At 41.8% G+C, this 26,909-nt stretch overlaps 1 protein-coding gene across 1 annotated transcript in view; it reads left to right on the top strand.

Moving 5' to 3' along the window:
- Positions 1–26,909, top strand: part of LOC124621888 (electron transfer flavoprotein-ubiquinone oxidoreductase, mitochondrial) — a 103,058-nt gene that overhangs the window by 24,702 nt on the left and 51,447 nt on the right. Inside the window, exons 6-8 of the mRNA XM_047147358.1 lie at positions 5,127–5,339; positions 16,183–16,358; positions 26,128–26,330. Coding sequence (XP_047003314.1) covers positions 5,127–5,339; positions 16,183–16,358; positions 26,128–26,330 — 592 coding nt within the window. The remainder of the gene's footprint in view (positions 1–5,126; positions 5,340–16,182; positions 16,359–26,127; positions 26,331–26,909) is intronic.

Below are 26,909 nucleotides of genomic sequence, written 5' to 3' on the forward strand. Positions count from 1 at the left end.
CAGTTCCTGACCTAAGTCTTTAACATGTTGCTTGTTACCACCTGTAAATGAGACTGTTGCAGAGTAATGTGCTACAATTGAAGGTATGTCCATAAATGAAGTGGCCTTAATATGGAGTCCTTAGGAACACTCCAACTTACAACACAACATTTCAGTCAGATGTGAGAGAGTAAAATAATCCTCTAACAGTATCAGTTCAAAGTCTTTCTTGAGCAAATATTTGAATGGAGCAGGAACAAGACTCCATATAAATTACACAATGTGTTTTTGTCTGAATTTTCATGGCCAAATGAAAAGTGGGAAATGGGCAAATGCAAATTGACCAGCATGAGTACAGGGAAATGCCTGCAAAAGGTAAGGTTTCGGGTTTGAGCCCATTTTAACCTACCAAGAAGTAACAGCTATGTCATTTGCAGTCAGTAAATTCTCCTTTGTGCAGGGCTGTCTCATTTTTGTACACATAAGCAATGTTGGCCATAGTATAGTTTTTCAGAGGAGCATATAGTATTTTCTCCATCAGGTAGCAGCTGATACCATTATAGGTTCACTTTGCACTTTAAGACTCTGATTCAATGTTGTTTCATAGTTTTCCACGTATGAAAAAGCACGTAATGACCCAGCAGTAGTTCTTCAGTTGCAGGTGCAGTGGGATGTGATTCTCAGTGCTTTGTTCCAGAAGCTTTTTTGGCTTCTATGTTTCTGTCCAGGAGTGCTGTTCTTGCTTAAAAGCTGTGACATAATGGAGTGTGCGTTTATCTGGTTGGTGATGATGTAGTTGGGGCCTTGGATCTGTCCTATGTTTGTTACTTTGTGTCTATTTGTAAAGTTTAATTAGTATGTTAGATGGTGTGATGCCAAAGAGGAGGACTAGGTTATAGACTATGGTGGCTTGAGACATCAGGTAATGAGATACATCATTTGAATAAGGGCTACATCAACAAACTTTGTGCTATATGACACACCATCTGCGAAAACAACAAACTCAGCTACCAGTTGCAGAGAAACTGATGCCCTAAGAACTGTGTGTTGTAACTCTCGCCCATCTGAGCTATTGCCCTATAACTTTCAAGGAAGTTATATACAGTATTCATCTTGTAATAGTTTCTCAGAAGTGTGTTTGAAAGTGAGATATTTGTCCAGGGGTATTCTAAAATGTTTCAATCGTATGTTGTATGCAGCAATGATGACACCACAGTACTGTATATTCAGCATTATATTTACTTCATGATCACATAAGTATAATGACAACAACTCCACAGCATCACTGTACCTGCTGTTTTATTCTTAGAAGTTCCTACCATGTGCAGCTATATCAGTATTGTCTTCTTAAATAAAATGCATTATTTTCCATTAACAGATTGGTCATATGCACAGTTTGGAACTTGGAAAATGCTACGGGGAAGTCTATTAAGACAGAAATATGTCGTCCAGTGATTAAAAGTTTCCACAGCAGTTTGTAGTGAGTCATTGTGCCACAGATGGTGCACTGATCAGTAAAGCGAAAAATCATTTCCTCAAATATGTCCTCAATATGTTGTAGTGGCTTTGGGGAGAGGATCATCAAAGTATCAATTGAGATAAGGCTACATGACAATATCATCAATAGAGATGAGGGCTATCAGCTAAGTGTGGCATGATACCCTGCACTAGCAGCTATACGCCAAGGGCACACCCAGCAGTTGATGCTTTGTGAGTCTAGGCAAGTCTGAACACACAGAGTGCTGAATAGCGGTCTGTACCCCTGCATAACAGGTTGCCAGATCCCAAATCTGTGGGAAGGGGTGGCAAGGTGCGGCCACTGTTCAGGGGATCGCCTGTGCTGTCTCGATACTTCAGCAGGAGATGATGCGAATGGTACTCGTCAAAACATCGTGGAATTTCGATGCAGCCATCCAGATGGAAGCCCGAAGAAGTCTGATGCTACCGTAGTTCAACACATGTGAGCAGCGCATAGTGGCTTGTCTTGTGTGTGTTCTGTTTTACACATTTTGTGACTAAAGCTTTATCACTTGATTTTTAGTTTAATACATAAAATGCCGACTTGAGTGTTTTATTTCTGATCAAGGCACTCATAGCAATCCTGAAACCTGTGTCAAAAAGACTCCTTTTTTGCGACCGAGGGCTGCTATTGCTGTTAATTTCATTTCATCATTGTGTTGTCAAGTTTAATATCTGCACACAACAGGACTTCCCGTGTCCAAATCCAGCTTATTTTATTATTTTATTTGTGGCCTCTGAAATTCTGACAAGCTTAATCCATTTCAGAGCTTATATGTATGGCAGAGAGGGTAATCGGACAGAAGTTATTTTTATCAACACTGCTATCATGTGTTTTGAAATGAATTGATATACAGTGGTCTCCATTGCAGTAGTGCACCTATTGAACTGAGATTGTAATCATTCAAATTTATGTACCAAAATTCTCTTTTTGTCATTTCTAGTGTCATTTTGACTGGCATCTTTGTTGGGTTGGCACTGACTATTGCTTTTGCTTGCTACATTAGTGTGACTCAGGCTTCCTTATTCAAGCCAATTATCATTCACTCCCTCAAGACTGAATGGATAGCTGCACCGACTGTCTTACCTAGCAAAGCCAAAGCAGGTGCTACCAATCAACCTAGGACATCTGCATCTTACAAATCTAAGTTAATATACATATATTAATGAAAAATCCTGGTGGAATGTAAATAATTTAAGGAGTAAAGGTAACAACGGACCAAATAGTACAGGCTTTGAGTTGTCGAAAGGCACATAAACAGAACTGAGAAATTTGCTAGCTTTCAGATGAATCTTCTTTGAGTTGTAGAGCCCCCCCCCCCCCCCCCCCACACACACACACCTGAATGGCTAACATTGTGTCAACTGACAACCCCATACTGCTGGCACTGCAGCTCTGCAGAGTGACTGGGATGACAGGTTTCGTGGAATAAAGTGGGTGGGGAAGAAGTGCAATGGGAGGGATGGGAAAGGGTTGTTGACAGCTGGGACGGAGAGACAGCATGTTCACTGGATACGGACGTGGCATGGACACATGTTCTGGTGAGCTCGTATAGCCCACAATGATGTGGAGGTGTGGATTGGGAATGGGGACTGGGGAGGAAGGTGTGGTTGCAGGATGAGAGAAGATAAGGTCCTGTGGCAGGGGTGGAAGTGGGTTGGTGCAGGAGGCCAAAAGTGTGAGATGAGAAGGATTATGGCATCAAATGATGTGTTGCAAGGACAGCTCCCATCTACTTAACTCAGAATAACTGTTGTTGGGGGAGGTAGGAGGAGGGGCAGTACCCAGATGGCAAGATTGAGAAGTAGCCATTGAAGTTGAGCATGTTACGCTCACCAGCATGTTCCCGCACTGGGTTCTCAGTGCTGCTCTTAGCAACAGCTTTCTCGTGGCTGTTCATGCCTCAGCCTGTGACTGGACTTAAGATGTACTGGGTGGGTGTACAGATAGATCTTGAACCTTTGTCTTCTACAGGATATGACCTATATGGCAATGGATTGGGGGTGTGAGTAACTTGTGGTTGTTCTGAAAGATTTGGAGGAAGGAAAGGGGGGGGGGGGGGGGGTTGGAATACTGCATTGGGAAATGTCAGAAGGATTGTAGATAGAATGTTCCTGATTTCTGGGCACAACAATAAATAACTGAAGCCCTTTTGATGGATGTGGTTGATTTTTTTCCAGTGCAGGAAGGTACTGGGCATTCGGGGAAGGGGGTTTACAGGATTAGGGTTATGTGAGGTGGTCCATGACCAGTCTGCAGACTATGTATGGGGAATACTGCCTGTTTGTGAAGCTATTAGTGAGACCTACAGTATAACTGGGCAAGAGATTTCTTGTCAGTGCAGTTGCATTATGACTAGGGTGGCTAGATTATATGAGAAGAATTTTTTGGGGTGGAGGGGACAATAGCAATAAAAATGGAGGTACTGTCAGTAGCTTGTGAGTTTGATATGGACAAAGAGTGTGGATGGAACCATCAGAGACGTGGAGATCAACATCCAGGAAAGTGGAACGTTTGTGCTGTGGGGGGCTGGAGATCGGGTGTCTTAGCTATGGTTCCAAATCATGAAGAAATCATCAGTGAACCTGAATTAGACAAGTAGTGTGGGATATTGGATGGTTATGAAGATTTCACCTATATGACCCATAAACAGGGTGACAGTGGATGGTGTTAGATGTATAAGGAATGAGAACATGAACTGGAGTTGGAAGGACATTGGGAGAATTAGAGTTCGACAAAGTCAAGTCCGTTGATATGGGGGATGTTAGTGCATGGGAAAGTGGCATCAACATTAATATTACAGATGCAGGGGTGTGGGGATGTTGGAGAATTGATGAAGGAAATGGTTCATGTCTTTACTGTTGGAGGCTATGCTGCAGATCTTTACTGTGGGAGGCTATGCTGCAGATGAATGGTTTGAGGTGATGGTCAACAAAAACAGAGATTCTTTTATCCAGTAATCCTCCTGCCCTCAGTCTTTACTAATCCCTGCCCCACTCCCACCTCTGCCCCTACCACAGGATAGTAACTTCATTGATGCTGCATCCACACCTCGTGCCTGTGCTTGCATAAAAACAATTAAATCACCAGTGGTTTTCCCTGAATAAGTCCAGATGATGGAACAGTGTCTCCAATCATTATTTTACCAGGTTAGTCAACCATTGTCTCCAATGATCTGAATGTTAGGGGGTAATTAACATTTTTTTTAAAAAGAAGAAAAGTGTAAAGATAATCAGTGAGAAAGTACAGGTCTTACTTTTTTACATTTGTGCAATTCTACAATGCAGCTGGAACATCTTTGTATGAACTGCTGTCCTCTTCAAATCACTATTAACATATCAATCAACAAAAAGCACGAGATTAATATTTGATACTACTGAAACATTGTTTGTACATTTAATATGGCAAAACAATGTGTGAATCTGAACTTATTTTGTAACAGAAAACAGGTAATTTCTGATTTTCAGTTTTGATACCAATGTATGCATTTATCTTTTAGCAGTAAAAGAATTAAAATTAGTCCTCTTTTATCTGAATATGTATCTAAACTAAAGTTATGACAATGATCGATAACAGGAGAGCAAATAAATAAAAAATAAGCGTGTTTTGAACCTTTCATTTTTTGCAGGAAACTTTTGAGCGTGGTATGGAACTGCATGCAAAGTGCACACTCTTTGCAGAAGGTTGCCATGGGCATTTATCAAAGCAACTTTTTAATAAATACAAGCTACGTGAAAATTGTGAAGCACAGACGTACGGCATTGGATTGAAGGAAGTATGGGAAATTGTACCAGAGAAACATAAACCAGGCACTGTTGAACATACTATTGGATGGCCATTGGTTAGTAAATGTTGTTTAGAAACTGCAGCTTAGCTTACAGAAATTATCATTACCTTATAGTCAGTCATTTGAAAATCATCCGAGCACAACATATCTCTGAAAAAGAAATAAATTTAATCCTATAAATGTTATGCTGCATTCTAGTGGAAGAGAGATGCTGCTTGTGTGTCATCACTAGAAACAACAAAGTTAGGATAGTGACATCACAGTTTAGATCAATCAAGTTAAAGCACTCAAAATTTTAATTTTTGCTTTCATTGAGATATTATATATGTGTACAGAACTAAAACTTTATTGCTTCATGTGACTGCTTTCTTATTCTCCCCCCCCCCCTCCCCACCCCCACCCCCCTTAGTATTAGTGAATTAAATTTTGCTATTATGAATGTGACACATATCATTACTTACACCAAGTATAAATTCTACCAATACATGACAACAATCGTCTCTCTCTCCTGTACCTATGATGCTTCCATTTAAACATTTACAACTATAAACTGTATTTGAGAACACTTACATACTGTTTCTTCTTCCCTTTGAAATTTACATGTTTTATCAATGTTCAGTAAAATGTAAATGTCATATGACTAGGGCCTCCCGTCGGGTAGACCGTTCGCTGGGTGCAAGTCTTGCGAGTTGACGCCACTTCGGCGACTTGCGTGTCGATGGGGATGAAATGATGATTGGGACAACACAACACCCAGTCCCTGAGCGGAGAAAATCTCCAACACAGCCGGGAATCGAACCCAGGCCCTTAGGATTGACATTCTGTCGCACTGACCACTCAGCTACCAGGGGCGGACAATGTTGAATGAACAACTGGCATTGCATTTCTGCTAAAAAGTGCTTATGAAACACCTGTAGTTACAAGGAATTATGTCACTTTCACAAACACTTGTTTTAGCAGATGGAAAGACAGTTCTGGTTTGACTATCGTGATGATCTGAAACATGGTATCGAGGAGACGACTGTAGTCAGGGTGGCTGTCTCATGTTAAGTTTTTTGCATTTGATCATCCCAACCACAATTGTGTTATTAAATATAATCCCTACCTTTAATCTATCCTATTTGTCCAGCAAATTTTCGAAAAGGGCTAATGTTTCAGGTGGGATGGGGTGTGGGGGGAGGGAGAGGGAGAGGAGGGGGGGGGGGGCGAGAGAAAGAGAGAGAGAGAGAGAGAGCAAGTGGGGGAAGGAGGGAGTTGACTGAGTATTTACCGTATTTACTCGAATCTAAGTCGCACTCGAATCTAAGCTGCATCTGAAAAATGAGACTCAAAACCAAGGAAAAAAAATTTTCCCGAATCTAAGTCATACCTGAAATTTGAGACTCGAAATTCAAGGGGAGAGAAAAGTTTTAGGCCGCATCTCCAAATCGAAACAAAGTTGGTCCATTGTAATATGAGACACAATTTAGGTCGAATGAATGACGATACAGTTACAGTAGTTTGGTTCCAATCATAACCTTAGCAGTTAAGCTTTACCAGGTAGCCATTGCTATGCGTCAGGCGCTCCGTCTGTATCTATATGGGTACCCTTCCTTTTTCACGTGCTTCGTCTGGTTTGAACTGATTGCTTATTTTTCTTTGATCTGGTAAGCGCCGTTTTCTTTGTTATAGGTGTTTACATCACTCTAAGCTGAAAATGCATTACTGTACTGTGTCATGTATTGTTTGTCGCATTCTGATTGTGCGTGTTTACCGCCTGTCGCCGCTCGCGGCATGGCTTGCTTCTGTGCGCGCTACCGCCACTTACAATAAAAGAAAAAGAGAGGAATCGTCTCATTAGCGAAACAATGGCAAGAGACTGCTATTTGTTGTTACTTACACTGCTGCTTTCTTTGATAATGATCAACAAGAACCAAATAATACACTGCGTATGATAGATGATGTTCTGAACGAGAGTTTAGTGAAACTTTTTCTCCGTTTGAAAATCTTTGCAGGCGCTTAGTCAATTGCTGTGCTTCATTTATGACTGTATCACATTAGGCATAAGAATAATACGAATATAAACATGACATGATATGTATATTCTTCCGCGTTTGCTGTTGTCTCACTCTAGTTTTGTAGTTTATTAGGCAGACACGATTTAAATGAGATAGCAGCAAACACGAAACAAAACAAGGCAAAATGCTTATATTCGTATTATTCTTATGGTGAAGAGAATACTGCATGTGATTCACAATTCATAGAAGTTTTTATTTATTTTATTTCAGAATGTAGAATTGGCCATATTGACAAACATCCCAAACAGTCTTGCCAGTCGGATTTTCGTAGTACATTGAAATGCTGCTACATTCAAAGTGAATATACGGAATTTGTATTTACTTCGTTGGATAATGTAAGAAAATGCAGTTGTCGAAACTCAGGGCGGAGAACAAAAGCTCGTCTTCCACCTTTTTTTTAAAATTTATTTACTGACGCAGAGAATTTGGTGCCAATATTTATCTTTGTGCCTACAAAGCATGCCTGTGTAGCACTACATATATTCGACGGCATAAGTTAGTTGTGGCGGCACCCACCATCATTTTTCAGAACTTCTGCTTGCTTTGCACTCGATTCTAAGCCGCGGGCGTTTTTTTGGATTACAAAAACCGGAAAAAAAGTGCGGCTTAGATTCGAGTAAATACGGTAATATTTTTCTTGAAATTACAGATTTTGTCATTTGTCTCAAACAATTTTAGCATTGGTGCTGATAACCTGGTTACTGACTTTCCCAAATTCATACGAGGGAGTACCCAGTAAAAACTGGAATAACATTGCCGTGGGTGGACCACGTGTAGTATGCATTTGTGCGCTAGGTGTGTATAGCACAACTCATTACCAGTTCAGTGCCACTTGTTTTCGACCTGGCTTGTTCTGTTCATCTGCATGTGACTATTTTTGCTATTACTGGTGATGAGTAATGGTGCTATGGTTACAGCCCAGAAAAAAAGCAACAGTCAAGCCAATGGAGGACGTCATCATCACCCCACCCAAAAAAATGTTGTGAAGTCAAATGCAAATCAAAACAATGTCGTTTTCCTTTTTTGATGCTAAAGACAGTTAATTCAGAATGTGTTCCCAGGTCAGACAATCAATCAGACCTTTCATTTGGAAATTTTAAGAAGATTGTGCAATAGTGTTCATCAAAGAAGACCTGATTTGTGGCAGACAGGAGACTGGTTCTTCCAACACAACAATGCACCTGTACACACAACCATCTCTGTTAAGACAGTTTTTGGCTAAAAATGGCATCGTTCTGTTTCCCCATGCACCTTACTCACCTGATCTGGCTCCATGCATTTTTTTCTTATTTCCATGCATGAAAAGGGGCATGAAAGGACACAAATTTGACAACATTGAAGAAATCAAGGAAAAAGCCAGGAAGGATCTGTCGGCCATTTCTAAAGATGACTACAAAAAATTTTGTGAACAGTGGAAGCACTGGTGGGACAAATATGTTAGTTGTAATGGAGATTATTTTGAAGGGGATAAGGTTATTTTGTAAACAATTTGAAATTGCGCTGGAGTGGCAAAGAAACTGGTAAAGGCATGCGTATTCAAATACGGAGATATGGAAAGAGGCAGAATACGGAACTGCGGTTGACAATGCCCATGTAACACACCAAGTGTCTGATGCAGTTGTTAGATCAGTTACTGCTGCTAAAATGGCACATTATCAAAATGTAAGTGAGATTGAATGTGGTGTTATAGTCAGCTCATGAACGACGAGACACAGCATCTCCAAGGTAGGAATGAAGTGGGGATTTTCCTGTATGACCGTTTCATGAGTGCACTGTCAATACAAGGAATCCGGTAAAAACCCAAATCTCCAACATCGCTGCAGCCAAAAAAGATCCTGCAAGAATAGGGCCAACAACTGTTGTGGCGTAGGTTAACAGCCACGCCACTCGGAAGTAGCCGAAAGGCACGCGTTAACTCACGCAGGCTAGAGATAGGTCTGAAACAGGATACGTGATGAATGCTATAAAGAAAAGTACGTAGCTGCTGGAATACTTAACTTTAATCCATCCTTGTTGTACATCGCTATTGACGATACAAGTGAGACTCTGTAGATTCAGGCAATAAACTACTAATGGCACCTTGTGTAGATTCAGGCAATAAACTACTAATGGCACCTTGCTAGGTCATAGCCATTGACTTAGCTGAAGGCTATTCTAACTATCTGCTCTGCAAATGAGCGAGGCTTCGTCAGTGTGCATCGCTAGCTACGTCGTCCGTACAACTGGGGCGAGTGCTAGTCCGTCTCTTGAGACCTGCCGTGTGGCGGCGCTCGGTCTGCGATCACTGACAGTGGCGACACGCGGGTCCGACATGTACTAATGGACCGCGGCCGATTTAAAGCTACCACCTAGCAAGTGTGGTGGCTGGTGGTGACACCACAACAACAACTGAAGAGAATCATTCAATGTGACAGAAGTGCAACCCTTGTGCATATTGTTGCAGATTTCATTGCTGGGCCATCAAAAAGTGTCAGCGTGCATACCATTCAATGAAACATCATCGATATGGGCTTAGAGATCTGAAGGCCCGCTCATGTACCTTTGATGACTGTACGAAACAAAACTTTACGCCTTACATGGGTCCATCGACACCACATTGGCCTGTTGATGACTGGAAACATATTGCTTGGTCAGACGAGTCTCATTTCAAATTGTATCAAGTGAATGGACATATATGGGTATGGAGACAACCTCATGAATCCATGGACCTTGCATGTCAGCAGGGGACTGTTCAAGCCGGTGGAGACTCTGTAATAGTGCGGGACATGTGCAGTTGGAATGATATGTGACCCATAATATGTCTAGATACGACTCTTTACAGGTGCCGCGTACGTAAGCATCCTGTCTGATCACCAGCATCCATTCGTGTCCATTGCGCATTCTGACGGACTTCGGGGATTCCACCAGGTCATTGCGACACCCCACACATTCAGAATTACTGCAGAGTGGCTCTTCTCAGTTTAAACACTTCCTTTGGCCACTAAACTGCCCGGACATGAACATTATTTAGCATATCTGGGATGCCTTGCAACGTGCTGTCCAGAAGAGATCTCCACCCCCTCATACTCTTACAGATTTATGGGCAGCCCTGCAGGATTCATGGTGTTAGTTCCCTCCAGCACTACTTCAGATATTAGTAGAGTCCATGCCATGTTGTGTTGCAGCACTTCCGCGTGCTCGCAGGTGCCCTACGCAAAATTAGGTAGGTGTACCAGTTTCTATGACTCTTCAGTTTATATAGGTGTTAAAAAAATAATTCCTTTTTTTTATACCCCCTCGTAAACAACATGAATACGAAAATACAGGGCTATTACAATTGATTGAAGCAATTTCATAAATTCACTGTAGCTCCATTCATTGACATATGGTCACGACACACTACAGATACGTAGAAAAACTCATAAGTTTTGTTAGGCTGAAGCCGCACTTCAGGTTTCTGCCGCCAGAGTGCTCGAGAGCGCAGTGAGACAAAATGGCAACAGGAGCCGAGAAAGCGTATGTCGTGCTTGAAATGCACTCACATCAGTCAGTCATAACAGTGCAACGACACTTCAGGACGAAGTTCAACAAAGATCCACCAACTGCTAACTCCATTCGGCGATGGTATGCGCAGTTTAAAGCTTCTGGATGCCTCTGGAAGGTGAAATCAACGGGTCGGCCTGCAGTGAGCGAAGAAACGGTTGAACGCGTGCAGGCAAGTTTCACGCGTAGCCTGCGGAAGTCGATGAATAAAGCAAGCAGGGAGCTAAACGTACCACAGCCAACGGTTTGGAAAATCTTACCGAAAAGGCTTAAGCAGAAGCCTTACCGTTTACAATTGCTACAAGCCCTGACACCCAATGACAAAGTCAAACGCTTTGAATTTTCGGTGCGGTTGCAACAGCTCATGGAAGAGGATGCGTTCAGTGCGAAACTTGTTTTCAGTGATGAAGCAACATTTTTTTCTCAATGGTGAAGTGAACAGACACAATGTGCGAATCTGGGTGGTAGAGAATCCTCACGCATTCGTGCAGCAAATTCGCAATTCACCAAAAGTTAACGTGTTTTGTGCAATCTCACGGTTTAAAGTTTACGGCCCCTTTTTCTTCTGCGAAAAAAAACGTTACAGGACACGTGTATCTGTACATGCTGGAAAATTGGCTCATGCCACAACTGGAGACCGACAGCGTCGACTTCATCTGTCAACAGGATGGTGCTCCACCGCACTTCCATCATGATGTTCGGCATTTCTTAAACAGGAGATTGGAAAACCGATGGATCGGTCGTGGTGGAGATCATGATCAGCAATTCATGTCATGGCCTCCACGCTCTCCCGACTTAACCCCATGCGATTTCTTTCTGTGGGATTATGTGAAAGATTCGGTGTTTAAACCTCCTCTACCAAGAAACGTGCCAGAACTGCGAGCTCGCATCAACAATGCTTTCGAACTCATTGATGGGGACATGCTGCGCCAAATGTGGGAGGAACTTGATTATCGGCTTGATGTCTGCCGAATCACTAAAGGGCCACATATCGAACATTTGTGAATGCCTAAAAAAACTTTTTGAGTTTTTGTATGTGTGTGCAAAGCATTGTGAAAATATCTCAAATAATAAAGTTATTGTAGAGCTGTGAAATCGCTTCAATCATTTGTAATAACCCTGTACTTGTAATACACTCCTGGAAATGGAAAAAAGAACACATTGACACGGGTGTGTCAGACCCACCATACTTGGTCCGGACACTGCCAGAGGGCTGTACAAGCAATGATCACACGCACGGCACAGCGGACACACCAGGAACCGCGGTGTTGGCCGTCGAATGGCACTAGCTGCGCAGCATTTGTGCACCGCCGCCGTCAGTGTCAGCCAGTTTGCCGTGGCATACGGAGCTCCATCGCAGTCTTTAACACTGGTAGCATGCCACGACAGCGTGGACGTGAACCGTATGTGCAGTTGACGGACTTTGAGCGAGGGCGTATAGTGGGCATGCGGGAGGCCGGGTGGACGTACCGCCGAATTGCTCAACACGTGGGGCGTGAGGTCTCCACAGTACATTGATGTTGTCGCCAGTGGTCGGCGGAAGGTGCACGTGCCCGTCGACCTGGGACCGGACCGCAGCGACGCACGGATGCACGCCAAGACCGTAGGATCCTACGCAGTGCCGTAGGGGACCGCACCACCACTTCCCAGCAAATTAGGGACACTGTTGCTCCTGGGGTATCGGCGAGGGCCATTCACAACCGTCTCCATGAAGCTGGGATACGGTCCCGCACACCGTTAGGCCGTCTTCCGCTCACGCCCCAACATCGTGCAGCCCGCCTCCAGTGGTGTCGCGACAGGCGTGAATGGAGGGACGAATGGAGACATGTCGTCTTCAGCGATGAGAGTCGCTTCTGCCTTGGTGCCAATGATGGTCGTATGCGTGTTTGGCGCCGTGCAGGTGAGCGCCACAATCAGGACTGCATACGACCAAGGCACACAGGGCCAACACCCGGCATCATGGTGTGGGGAGCGATCTCCTACACTGGCCGTACACCACTGGTGATCGTCGAGGGGACACTGAATAGTGCACGGTACATCCAAACCGTCATCGAACCCATCGTTCTACCATTCCTAGACCGGCAAGGGAACTTGCTGTTCCAACAGGACAATGCACGTCCGCATGTATCCCGTGCCACCCAACGTGCTCTAGAAGGTGTAAGTCAACTACCCTGGCCAGCAAGATCTCCGGATCTGTCCCCCATTGAGCATGTTTGGGACTGGATGAAGCGTCGTCTCACGCGGTCTGCACGTCCAGCACGAACGCTGGTCCAACTGAGGCGCCAGGTGGAAATGGCATGGCAAGCCGTTCCACAGGACTACATCCAGCATCTCTACGATCGTCTCCATGGGAGAATAGCAGCCTGCATTGCTGCGAAAGGTGGATATACACTGTACTAGTGCCGACATTGTGCATGCTCTGTTGCCTGTGTCTATGTGCCTGTGGTTCTGTCAGTGTGATCATGTGATGTATCTGACCCCAGGAATGTGTCAATAAAGTTTCCCCTTCCTGGGACAATGAATTCACGGTGTTCTTATTTCAATTTCCAGGAGTGTAACTTCTTTTTGTTTCAAAGTATAACTTCTTTTCGTTTCAAAGTATCTGGCGCTGAATCAGGTTGAGACACAGTTTTACATTACTCAAAAGGCACTGAACTCCCGCTTTGAACGTAGGCGTAACCAATCCACTAGATGTCAGTAATGCAGATTTTAGCTACCCATTCTAACTGGTTCTTAATATAATGTCAGTTGTAGGTAAACCGTGTGTATTACAGTATAGTGTCTTGGCAGTGCAAGAGAAGTATATTCTGACTCTACAGTATGTGTGTAAGTGATATTGTGAACTATAAAGTGGACATTCTGTTTTTGTGTTTGTATTGTGCACAGTGACAATTGATGTAAACAAGGTGTTAGAGGTTTTACCCCAGACTCAATTATCATCTTCATCTCGTGAAGTACATGAAGAAGAAAGAGACATTGCAAACACTATGCTTGGTTTGATCAAGAAACTTGAAGATGCCACGCAAAAAATAAAGGCTGATCATTGAAAACATGTATACATCACTTCAGATGGGTGAAGAACAGAAACTATCTTGTTATCAGAGATACTATGAGCAACAAGGAACAAAATGTGAGAAACTCAAAGTCATATTGGAGTACATTTGGTCTACTTTTCAAGAGGCAAGTGCTAATGCCTGGCTGTACATGATGTTGATATAAGGTGACGGATACACACAATAGCTAGAACACTTGGATTGATGGATTTCAAAGCTATCTAACCTGGTGTGAAATTTTAAGGCAATTCACAAGATTGTGAATCACAAAGTTATGCAGTTTGTAGTGTAGAAACTTGCTCAAGCACAAGAAAAGAGAGAGAATTTTTCGACTGCATTTGATATTGAATTCACAAACACTTTCGTTCCTAATCATTCAGCATCTGAAATTTTAAATACCAATGAATCTGGATTTAATTTTGACATTCAGAGAGACTGCACACTAGAATGGGTAAACAAGGTAAGACTATCAGTGTGCAATCAGCATCTGGAGTATAACATTTGTATACAATTAAACCAGTTGTTTCCATGAAAGGGAGACTTCTTTCTCCACTACTCACTGTCTTCTGTGGACCAAGGTGGTACATTTGGTCCCCTTGTGCACAAGGAGGAGGACCGACCTCTGAACACATATCAAGCAAAGTGGACAAGGGTAATTTTGAACAATGGCATGATAATTCTCTCTCTCTCAATATTGGAACAAAAATGTTAACCGACCCAGGATTCAGTTTCACTCCTTCAACAGGGTCTGTTCATAATTCCAGATGAACACATACCGGTAACAACCATTCCACCTGGCACAATGTCCCTTGTTCTTTTTTCACCATTGGAAAAAAATTGCTAAATGTTTTTATGAGTGAGTTTTACTCAATAAAATTGATATTGAACTCCACAGTCTTTATGCTGTCAACCTTCACACACTTATCCATAATCAGTTCAGTGACCCCCTCGCCTCCCCTTATTCAATGACATGATCAACCATACCTGGAAGACAATGTTGACGACAGCCAAGCTACTCCCAGGAAATTCAATACTGCAATGAGTACCAACAACCACATGTAGTCCAAAAATGGACCCATGAAACCCTGCCAACCCTGGAGATCAAGAATAGGTTATGTATTTTGTCCTTGGCGATCAACTCAACTGGATTTGTTGCACTGTGCATTGCATGCCGTGAACCACCGTGGCCAGCCGCATTTTCCTCTTGGCGCTGACATTTAGGATCAGTCCTTTGGCCAACAGCTGAGGTGACTGCTGTGTGTCATGGTGGACCACAAGAGTTGGCAGTTGTTGGGATTGATCACAACATTGTTCCAGAGATGAGCTACCTCTTGAGGCAGCAGCTGGCCTCCTGTTGCCTGCAACCTCAGCCCCCAGCAGGGCTAGTGCTTCAGGCTGCCAAAGTGGAGCCCATGGATTTTGACATGGTCCCCTTCCTTCCACCTCCTCACCCCCTTTGTCGATGGAGGTGAACGCATCCCCACTGCCACTGGTTAGTGGATCAGCTGTTGCTGCAGCTTCCATGGCCTTCCACCCTTCCAGCTGAGGTGGCGGCATTGACGTTGCCTCCTTCGGCGCTCAGTCTGCTGCCAGGTTTTCTGGTGCACTCTTCAGTTACGCACTGGAGGTTACAGCCCAAGCCTGGCCATTTTTGGCCCTATGTGGTCTTTCAAGGGGGAGGGATTTAGTGTTTCCACCAGCAGACATCACAATGGAGGTAGATGAGCTGACATGGGTAAAGTAACAGAATAATTCTGAAACCTGCCATGGAGGGCACATGAGCATGTGCGCTAATGGAAGTGTTTACTTGTGAGCGACAGTAAGTGGAGCAGACCAGCACTCGTGCCCAGTTAAACTGCCTTGGAACTCTCCTTACACTTTATGCTGAGTGTTGTGTGCTTAGTCATTCGTCGCCTGCACCAACCACATGCTGAGCATATTGCTGTGCACATATCTATGTGGGTTCGGACACTCTGCTTCCTGTAGATCAATTTTCATTGCAAGTTCATTCCCCTCACGAGGTTCTGTTCCCCAGTTCTTAACGAGCCACCATTGGCCCGTGTTGTACCCACACCAACACTGTTAAGTAGTGGTGCTGTCACATCTTCTGCAGATACTAAAAAGTCTATATTAACATATCTCATTTTTTGTTATAAAATATGTGTTATGTGTCATTTGTATGTATATTACATTATTTCCTATGTACACATATTGGCTGTGAAATGTGATTTTCTGATTTTTTTACAGATTGTCTAAATGTTTCAGGATCGGTATACGTATGGTGGCTCATTCCTGTATCACCTTAATGAACCATCTCCTTTGGTCGCAGTTGGTTTTGTTATTGGCTTAGACTATACAAATCCATACATAAGTCCCTTTAGGGAATTTCAGAGGTTTAAACAACATCCATCTGTCAGACCCACATTTGAAGGAGGAAAAAGGTAAAATAAATTAAAGATTTTAACATTAAATGTTTCCCAAAGAAAAATATGACCATTGCAGATGTATGCATAATACCTTAAGTGTGTGTATATAGGTCTCTTTTCACAGTTTCTACTAAATCTTGGCTGCATCTGGAGGGCAGAAAAAACACTTTATGGGGGGTAAGGTACAAAGTTCTCAGCCTGGTACAAAGATGCTGTTGACATTAAGGAAATTTCGTTTTTTTTACACTGGCCTAAGTTGCAATCCTTATCTGAAGTGCCAATGAGATTTTCAGAATAGTTTTGTTTGTATGACCTTTTTAAGTAGTCTTACTGTGTGTGATTAAAATGGACAATCTGGTACACTGTGTTATCACATAATTTTTATTTGTGATGGCTTATCACCAGTGTAATTTCATCCAAACTCTGTGAAGGATTGTAAGGAGCACTTACCTTTGTTTTCAACAGTTAAGAAACTGGCATCTGCATCTGAATTGAAAAATGATAGTACCTGTAATGAAGATAATCCACATGAGGGAACACCTAAAACTACAGCCACAAATGTAAACAGAGAGAAATTGTACAATTTGGTATTGGGCTATTAGCGATTAACATTGTATTAAATGTCAGGGGGCAGAAGAAAGGGTACAGTATGTTCTATTCTAAGTACAGAGTGTGAGGAAAAAAATGTTGGAAGAGTGAAACATTTGCAAAATTCTCACAAACTAAGAGCAAAAACAAATTTAAACAGTGTTTAGATCATTTTAGTATCTGATTGATTTTGCGTGCTTATGTGTTACTTTGGATGAGACATGGATCCACAACTTCATACTACTGAGTGAGATCGTGCTATGTTTAGAATACTGAAATCACATTTGGGAGAATGACATTTCTACTCCATGTGTGGTGATCCACATTTAGTTTTCCAACCATTTCCCTAAACTGATTACCGAGTGAGGTGGCGCAGTGGCTAGCACACTGGACTCGCATTCGAGGGGATGATGGTTCACTCCTGCATCCGGACATACTGATTTAGGTTGTCCGTGATTTCCCTAAATCGCTCCAGGCAAATGCCGGGATTGTTCCTTTGAAAGGGCACGGCCGGTTTCCTTCCCTAATCTGATGAGACTAATGACCTCGCTGTCTGGTCTCCTCCCCCCAAACAATTCAATCCTAAACGGATAAGGCAGATGCTGGGAGTTCCTTCGAAAGATCACAACCAATTTCCTTCTCATTCCTTCCCTAATTTGAGCTTGTGCTCCGTCTCCAGTGATTTTGATGTCGATAGGACATTAAACTCTAATCTGCCTACCTTCCTTCACAGCATACTAAAAGCAAGACAGCATTCAAAACTGGGTGCAATGGATTCTCCTCACTGACAGCCTTTTAGAAGGTAGAACAGTGACTGGTAAATACTACACCAGTCTTTTGGACCAATAGGTAGGAATATAACTGGAAACCTACATGGGAAGAATAGATAAATAAATGGACAGTGCTCCAGTCTACATGTGTGCAACACCAAAGGAAGAACTGGGGTTTTTTGATTATTAAGTGTTGAAATATCCAATCTATTGATCACATTTTGTATCCTTTGAGTGTCACCTATTCCCCAAGTTAAAGATAGGTGTTGCTAGGAAAATTTTGAATCTGTTGAAAGGATTTTGACAGCTGCAGATTGGTATTTTACAGACCTTTCAGAATCACACATGAGGAATAGAATCTACTAATGAAAATATGTAGGATGAAGTGGACTGATCTGAAAGATGAGTATGTTGAGTTTCTGCTCGAAACACAGTTTTTATGTGTCAGGTTAAGAATTATCTCCTTGCCTCGGTATTATACTTCTTCAGTGTTCTGTCAACTTTAGCCAATTTATAAGTGAATAAGTGATTGCTTTTGACAGCTCCATTTACTCTGATACTTTGTAGTCTTTACTATGTTTTTTGCTAATGTCTTGCTTCATCTCTCATTTAGTGTTCTGTTGATCCCACTGGAAAAAACAATGATCACTATATTTTCTGAACCCAGATTAGAATTCAGTTACATTATGTGGACAAAGGAAGATGCACAGCTAGGCTGTATTACACATTGTATCATTTCAAATGATAGTTGTCTGAAAAAGACAAAAAACAACTACATAAAAATGAGCTCATTTGACAGAATAGCATTCCAGCCCATATAAGAGAAATCAACAACATAAAAAGTGCTTCAGCTAGGAGTCCGTTTGATTTGGCTCTTATAATCTAATGTATTCTCTCAGTTTTGTTCCATGTATTTTCTTCCTATTTCTTAACTTTAAGGTTACACCTCTCTCTCTCTCTCTCTCTCTCTCTCTCTCTCTCTCTCACACACACACACACACACACACACACACACACACACACACACACACACACACACACATATATATATATATATATATATATATATATATATATATATATATATATAGGGGGAAACATTCCACGTGGGAAAAATATATTTGTTTTTAGCCAATTTCTTTCTGGTAACTGCTCAAACGAACCTTATATGTGTGGATGGATATGTATATGTGTGTGTGTGTGTGTGTGTGTGTGTGTGTGTGTGTGTGTGTGTGTGTGTGTGCGCGCGAGTGTATACCCGTCCTTTTTTCCCCCTAAGGTAAGTCTTTCCGCTCCCGGGATTGGAATGACTCCTTACCCTCTCCCTTAAAACCCACTTCCTTTCGTCTTTCCCTCTCCTTCCCTCTTTCCTGATGAGGCAACAGTTTGTTGCGAAAGCTTGAATTTTGTGTGTATGTTTGTGTTTGTTTGTGTGTCTATCGACCTGCCACCGCTTTCGTTTGGTAAGTCACCTCATCTTTGTTTTTATATATAATTTTTCCCACGTGTAATGTTTCCCTCTATTATATATATATATATATATATATATATATACACACACACACACACACACACGACTTAAACAGAAAATCAGTGACACTTAATACTACCAGCTTCTTTTGAAGGTCAAATATTTGAACAATTGTGCCCACAACCCAAATTTTGGTTTGAACGGAACAGTGCTTTACTAAGATTGTAGTGCCTAAAATCCCATACTAGCAGCACTAAATACAGCGACTATGATGGCAGCAACAGCTCAAGTTTGTGCACTCCTCTTTTAGTCTCTATGTAAACATAACATAGGCTTGCAGTTAATTTGTCTAAATTTTCCTTCATCCATGAAAGAGTTAAATTCTTGTGTTGATTCGGTTAGGAATTACAGCCACAGTGAGGTCGTGATGAACATATTGGCTTCTGTTTGTGGACAGCTGAAAACTGGTTTGACCATTATCAATCAGCTTCAGACAGCATGGCGGGGCTGTCTCCCACTGCGAAGGTACTGCAGTGGTTGGTATGTACTCGATGGGTGGCGGAATGTGCCCAGATCTGGAGTAATTCGTGAGGAAGATTGGGTATTGCTAATGGGCCCAGCATCTTATGGAATAGATTTGAGACATTGCGTCCTGATGATAATGCCTGTTCTGTTTGTGCAGCGTTCTCTTCTCTACTGAAGTCATGCCACAGATGGAAGGGGCTGTTAGTGGCAAGCAGTTCCAAAGTGAAATGCATGATGGCCCCTCTTTGGAAAGTAGCTTCACCAAATGTGCTCAGTGTATAAGCCAGGTAGAAGAAGGTGTGGGAGCAGTTAAGAGCACCAGTTACAGTCAGCTACACATTGTCTCTCATATCAGCACTGTCATCTTTTGTCCAGATTCTGAGATCATTTTCAGTTCTTTCTGGAGACTGGTGGAAGTGGTCAAAACACCTACTCTCACTTGTGAGATCTCTGCACAGTTCCCAATTTGCAGCAATGTTCTCGATACTGATTGGCCCCTCAACAATAGACACTACATGATGGGTACTAGTGAAGTCACTCTGGGTAGGTCAGGTGTGCATTATACACTCCACATTTTGATGATGGGGTGCATATGGAATGCATGTGACTTTATTTAATCTGAAACTCAGAGAATCCTAATAGAAAAACCAGCATCAAATAAACTTCTCATTTCTCAGACCCCAGGATGAAAAGGACTCACCTGTTGGTTGACCCCTCTCGTCCCGGGATCTGAGTGACCTGCCTTTCCTTTGACTTTTTCCTAATACATCCCTCTCTCCTACCTGAGGAAAGAGGCAACATTTCCAACAGCTAGGATAGTGTCAACAATTATAGTTTTATATGTGTCTCTTGGCAGTACTGAACATTTTTCCTCCTGAAAGTAAGTAATGGCTAGCAACTTTGTTTCATAATTTATTCGTTTTCTTGATTGTCTTTTTATTTGAGGCAATAAACTAATTATTATAATGGACAGAATAGCAAACTCAGAGAGTGAGAATCTCAAAATATTAGTTGCTTAAGTATTGGAGTACTCAAAGTAAAGCCTCATGTACATGTCTCTGATAAAACAAAGCTGACTCCCATCATATTAGGCATTGATGGTTGGTTGAAACCCAAAGTAGACAGAGGGGAAAATTTCAATATATGTGGAAAGATAGAGTAGACTCTCCAGGAGGATGAGTGTTTATAGGGAGAAGCAGAAAAATAAAATGTAGTGAGGTCCAAAATGAATCCTACTGTGAACTAATATGCACAAGAATAGCCATGGCCAGTGGACTTACATTAATAGGCATTTCTGCTGACCACCATATTCAGACATATCGGTCTTAAAATCAGTGAAAGACAGCCTAAACTCGATGGCATGGGAATAATGTGTGTACAGTACACAGTAAAAGTAGCAGGTGGTGACTTTAACCTGCTAAGTATTCAATAGAAAAACTGTACATATGTTGTAATCAGTAAGGACAAGCAATCTTCTGAGGCTATACTCAAAACATTGTCAGACATCTGCTTCAAACAACTAGTCTGACATCCCACATGCAAAATAAATATTTTAAACCTCCTGGTTACAAACAGACCTGGTCATTTTGAGTGTGTCACCAGTGAGAGAGGTCTGCAACCATATATTACTGGTATTACAGAAATAGTGGTCACTAAAGGCAAAAAAGCCATCAAGAAAGTAAGGAGAGTATTTGTATCTGGTTCAGCTACAAATCACTATCAAATTATTTAAAGGACAAAAAGAGAACATTCAGTGTTTTTTGTAAAGATGATTTACACTCAAAATTAATGGATACTCATCTCGGCTTATATGACAAATTAATACAGGTTAAGGAATGTTCCTTCGATCAGTGCTAGCTATTGTAAGTAAGAAATCCAATCAAGGTCCAATTTGTGCATTATCAGAGGCCCACCAATAACAAACAGAATCTGAAATGTAAATTCTATAAATGAAACCAATAGACTGATTGAGGTGCACTTCCACTGATCGAATTACAATTGGCCTTGTGTCAGCTTATATGCAGGATTCATCAGAGGGCACTCATGGTGAGAAATGCCATGTAGGTGATTGACATTAATGCTGTGCAAAGTAAAAGGTGTCCATAATGATTTTGGCAGCAGCCCTGTGGTCACTAAAGGCAAAACAGAAAACTAATGAAGGTGTTAGAAGCAGTACTGAACATTATTTCCTTGCAAAGAGCTGAGCCTTGAAGATGCAGATAATGTGTTCTGGATTTGGAGGCTGGGCGGAAGGGTGTGGCACAAAGGCATTAAATCCTGTTACGGGCACAAAACTTTGCAAAATAATGGGAAGTGCAGTCTCCCACTATCTAAAACTATAGTTTGTGGGATGCATTCAAAGACAAAGATTTTTTTCCAAGGCTGCAATAGTAGTGGCAGAAGTGACTTGGCACAAACAGAATACAAAAGAGAAATGAGAAAAGGTATAAACTACAACCAATCACATGGAGCCCAAAAACAGACTAGCTAAATCAAGGTGGATACAAATAGATAGAGCACTTGCCCGTGGAAGGCGAAGGTCCCGAGTTCAAGTCTCGGTCCGGCACACAGTTTTAATCTATCAGGAAGTTTCATATCAGCACACACTCTGCTGCAGAGTGAAAATCTCATTCTGGAAGCTGGAGACACTAAGCAGCAATGGTCCAGGGAGAAAACTGCTGGGAAGGCACAACTTACTGGACATGACAGGCAAAACATTAACAGACAAGTTCCTTGATGTCAGAGGCAATACTGGGCCAGAACATCTTCCGTCATGCCAGACGCTTCTTCGGGACATACCTAATGTGCAGTTAGTGGGAGGCATAGCACTTGCAGTTGCACAGAGGGAGGAATTGGGACACGGCAATGGTCCTTGTCCAAGACCCGAAACGGATGCCTTAGTTAAGTGCAATTGATTTCACTGTGACCAGTAGGATCACAATCAGGGCTGGGAGGTGTGTGTGTGGCCTCCATTTTGCACAAAATGAATGAGGCATCATAACGTTGAGTCTATGCTGATAGTGGCCATGACATTGCATGATGATAAGGAGAATGTTCAAAAGGCCGAATTCAAATGTGAATTGAGCTGGAAACACACCAAGTATTGTTGGGTAAAAGCTGGAATGGACCCCATGGGGAATCGGGACACAATGACCACGTTAGGGTATAATGTTGCTGCCCTGCAGTGGATAGAATAGTGAAAGTTGGACAAGTACAGTGCCCATTGTTGAAGGTGATGGACAGTCCAGTCTGGTAAATGATCCTCAGGGCCAGAGTTAGGAAGCAATAGTTGATAGCCTGTGACAAGATGAATTTTCTGACTATAAACAGAGAATTTAAATTTCTGGACTGCACAGATGTTAATGAAGACCTCTTCTATTTGATATTAGTGTTGCTAGGATGTGGATAAGGTGTTAGAAGCATATGTAGTTGGCCACTCTGGGTCATTGGGGTATTTTGGGATAGGACCAGACCAATACCGTGAGTTACTACCAGTGGCAGACCTGGTAGTATGTTGTAAAGTGTGGTGCCTGTGTAATGTAAACTTTCAAAGCCTGGAAAGTTTGTTGACAGTAAGGTGACTGTTTGAAATGCACACCTTGGTGTCATAGCTGGTAAGGGAGTTTAGAAAGGTTTGCCCTGAAACAGCCATAACAGTTGTTATTACCCAGAAACATTTGTAGGTCTTTCACATTCACATATGTCAATGTTGTATGCGTGAAGGAACACTTGTGCAGGTTGTATGTGAATCCTTTTGCTGTCAACCTCTGGAACAAGAGTTCAAAGTTGTGCCATGTGGCGTATTGAGCACTAGGCAAGTGAATAGGAAAATATGCCTCTGCAAGGTCAGTTTAATTGAATAAGATGCCATAACCTAATTTGCAAAGGGTTCATCTAGAGGTTGGTGGGGGATAAATTTCTACTTCACCCTCTGCATTTATTTCACTTTCCTTTTGAGTCAGGGGCACCGGGTGATCTTTGGAGAAGTGCAGGGTAGTGATCTTTGGAGAAGTGCAGGCTATGTGTTGCCTTAAGAGCAATGTAAGCTACGAAATCAGTCACCTTCCCTAATCCAGGTGAGAAGGTTTGGGCATATCTATCACAGTCTTTAAAAAAGAGTAAGGCACTTTGTACTGCATGGCATGTACTGTTTAATGAACCATAAACCCAAAAGTGTGGAAAGACTACCCAAAAAAACATTGTCCACCTTGGTGTCAGCTACCATAAGAAAAGTTACTGAACAAGTGACTTGGTTGTAAATGGACATCAAGATGGATGCAGAGGAGCTGGCGTGGGATCACAGAGTGATAGTACACAACGCTACTACAGAGGGCACATGAGCGCTGGCAAAGCCACTGACCCAAGTGTTTACCTGCTGGTGGCAATAAGCCTGGATGGACAGTTCTATTACTGAGTTCAACTAATGCTGACCAAGCCTTAGCCTCACATTGTGCTGTTCCCATGAACTCAGTTCTTAGTAGATCACATGCATTGTTTTCCTCCGTGCTCATCTTTTATATGATGTTTGGGCATTCTGCTCCCCCTGAGATTGACTTGCACATCAAGATTCTATCCCTCTTCTAGGTTTCAGCTCCATGGTTGGTCGATGAGTCACAGCCTGCTAGAACAGTTGCATTGGTACCAACATGACAGTTTGTGGCCTTGTCACGCCGGTACAGACACTAAATGAGTAAAACTGAAAGTTTTTCTAACAAGGTCACATGATGGCAACCATAGCCCCAAAGTTTTTGTCTCGGCTGCCTGCAAGGGTGATGACCCTAAATTAACTTCACTGAGTGTTTGCCTATGAAGGAATCTAAGTAGAGTTGCTGAGCTGTGTTCTGAGAAATCCATTTATTGCTCGTTTGGTTCACTTCCACAGGTAAGGGCATGGTTGCGGCATAACTGCTAGGGAATATCTAGCAAGTGTCCCTTTTTGCCTTACCTGTGGCCAGATGTATGCCTATTAGGGCACATGCTGCATACGTGGTGAAAGTGGCATCCCCTCCATGTTTCCTGATAATGCGCGTCCAACAACCAGCCTCGTCTCCAGGAGACTGAACAATTCAACATATCACCAATCTTCCAGTGGCCCATAGTGTTACCGTAAACTGTTGATAAAATTTGAACAGTTTACCTCCCTTTGTTTAGCTCTCTTTATAGTAAAATAATGTTATTTGTTATGTATCTGTTTGCTTAACATTTGGTCCATGGTTTATTTTCTGTGTAAATGCTTTTTTTAATCATTTAGTATGGTTTTATAAGATTTAAGGTATACTTGCGCTTCAGCTATTGGAGACTTTTTTTACAGATTATATGCCCACTAGTGTTCCCACTTTGTATATAGGCCTATTTAGTGCCCTTCATGTCACCAGTATGTTGGTTGACCTTCGTCATGCAGACTATGTACCATTCTTGAGTTGACAGTCCACTGTTTGCTATTCATCGCATGTATCATATATTATTAGCAATGTCACTCTGTTTCATTGATTCTAAAACAAAAGTATGTAGAGGCTCTCAAGCTTAACTATTTTAAATTTGGTTTAATAAACATGTTTTATTTCAGCTGTTCAATCTTTGTACATCTCTTTTTAACATTCTTGCTTTGTTTATGTATTTTTGCCAATCCTTTGTAGGAATTTACCATCCAGTTCATTTTGATGTTGGCTTATCAATGATTTTAGCCTGTTTCACTTCTGAAGATGACATTTTAAACTGTTGAAGCCAGTGAAGTGAACTTTTGCAGTTGACAACTGACACTTTATCTTTGTTCAAATATTCTGCAGCTCCTGAACTGCAGCTTTGAACAAAATTATATTCTGATTTCTTTCAGTGTTTTAAAGCATTATTTTCCATTTTCATCAATCAAAAACTTTTTCCATCAGCATCACCATGTATCCAGTGCTGGCTCTTTTTACTCTTCCTCTTGTGAATCCAACTTAATTTGTCTTTCTTTTTTTTACAACTAGTATCGATGAGCAGTGACTTTGACAGCATGAGATATACAACTAGTAGTTCTCTAATGCTTGCACCCCTTTGCTGTTATCTTCTTTGGTATATAGATGACCAATGCCATAGAGACCATCATCAATGTCATAAGAAAATATTCAGACTATGTATCCACAACAGTATATTTGGTTCTTGAGCAGTGTCAGTCTCTATATCATACCATCTTCTAAATATGTCATCACCTCACATGTTATCCCCCTGCTCTCTGTTTCTTTTCCAGTTATCATTCTTCCTTAAATTTGTTTTTGAAAACATGTTTCTTCTTACTACTATCCAGGGTTTACAGATAATTACTAATAATATGTGTTCTTGAAAGTCATTCCAAAAGTAGAACAGAAAAAGCTCTTAGATCATTCGTATGAACTGTAATTGTTCTTTGTGTGTTTATTTTTTCCTGTGGTAAATGTTTTTCTTCTTGCAGGATAGCCTACGGTGCAAGAGCTTTGAATGAAGGTGGATTTCAAGCATTACCAAAGCTAACATTTCCTGGTGGATGCCTTATTGGTTGCGCTGCAGGCTTCTTAAATGTTCCTAAAATAAAGGGTACTCACTATGCGATGAAAAGTGGTATGCTTGCTGCAGAAGGTATCTTTGAGGCACTTGATGAAACATCGGAAACAACAGGTTAGATATTTCATTTCCCATCTTTGTATATGAATTCCCCCACTGTGGTTTCTATCTGTATGTTTGTACTAATCCCAGGAAATACTGTTGGGATTTTAATACAGATTTCACTAATAAATAGACTGATTCACAAGGAAGGTTTGTGCATATAATTTATAAATATTTTGTGCATATTGACTAAACTATGATGAATTACAGTCCCCCATAGTGTGAAAACAATGCCAATGTCATCTAGTGGTGAATGGCAGAACTCCGTATTTGCCTTCTGACCTGCGAAGCAGGCCATATCATATATTCCTAACCAGAACAAATTATTTTGATACAGAGTTAATGTTTAAGAGATGTGGAGGGAAACGTAGGGAAAGTTCACACAGAAAATGTAGCTCATGCTGGACTTGTGCTGGAGTGGGGCAGACAGAACCTCATAGCTTCCATCATTGCCACAAGTTGTCACCCCAAATACCAGTTACAATCCTGGTTAAACAATTTAAGTAATGTGAAAGTGATGATATTTGGTTACCTAACATAGTTCTTTGAATTTTGATCATAACTCTATGCAGTGGCCTGTAAACATAATTA

The sequence above is a fragment of the Schistocerca americana genome, chromosome 7 (genome assembly GCF_021461395.2).
Source record: "Schistocerca americana isolate TAMUIC-IGC-003095 chromosome 7, iqSchAmer2.1, whole genome shotgun sequence".
NCBI lineage: Eukaryota > Metazoa > Arthropoda > Insecta > Orthoptera > Acrididae > Schistocerca > Schistocerca americana.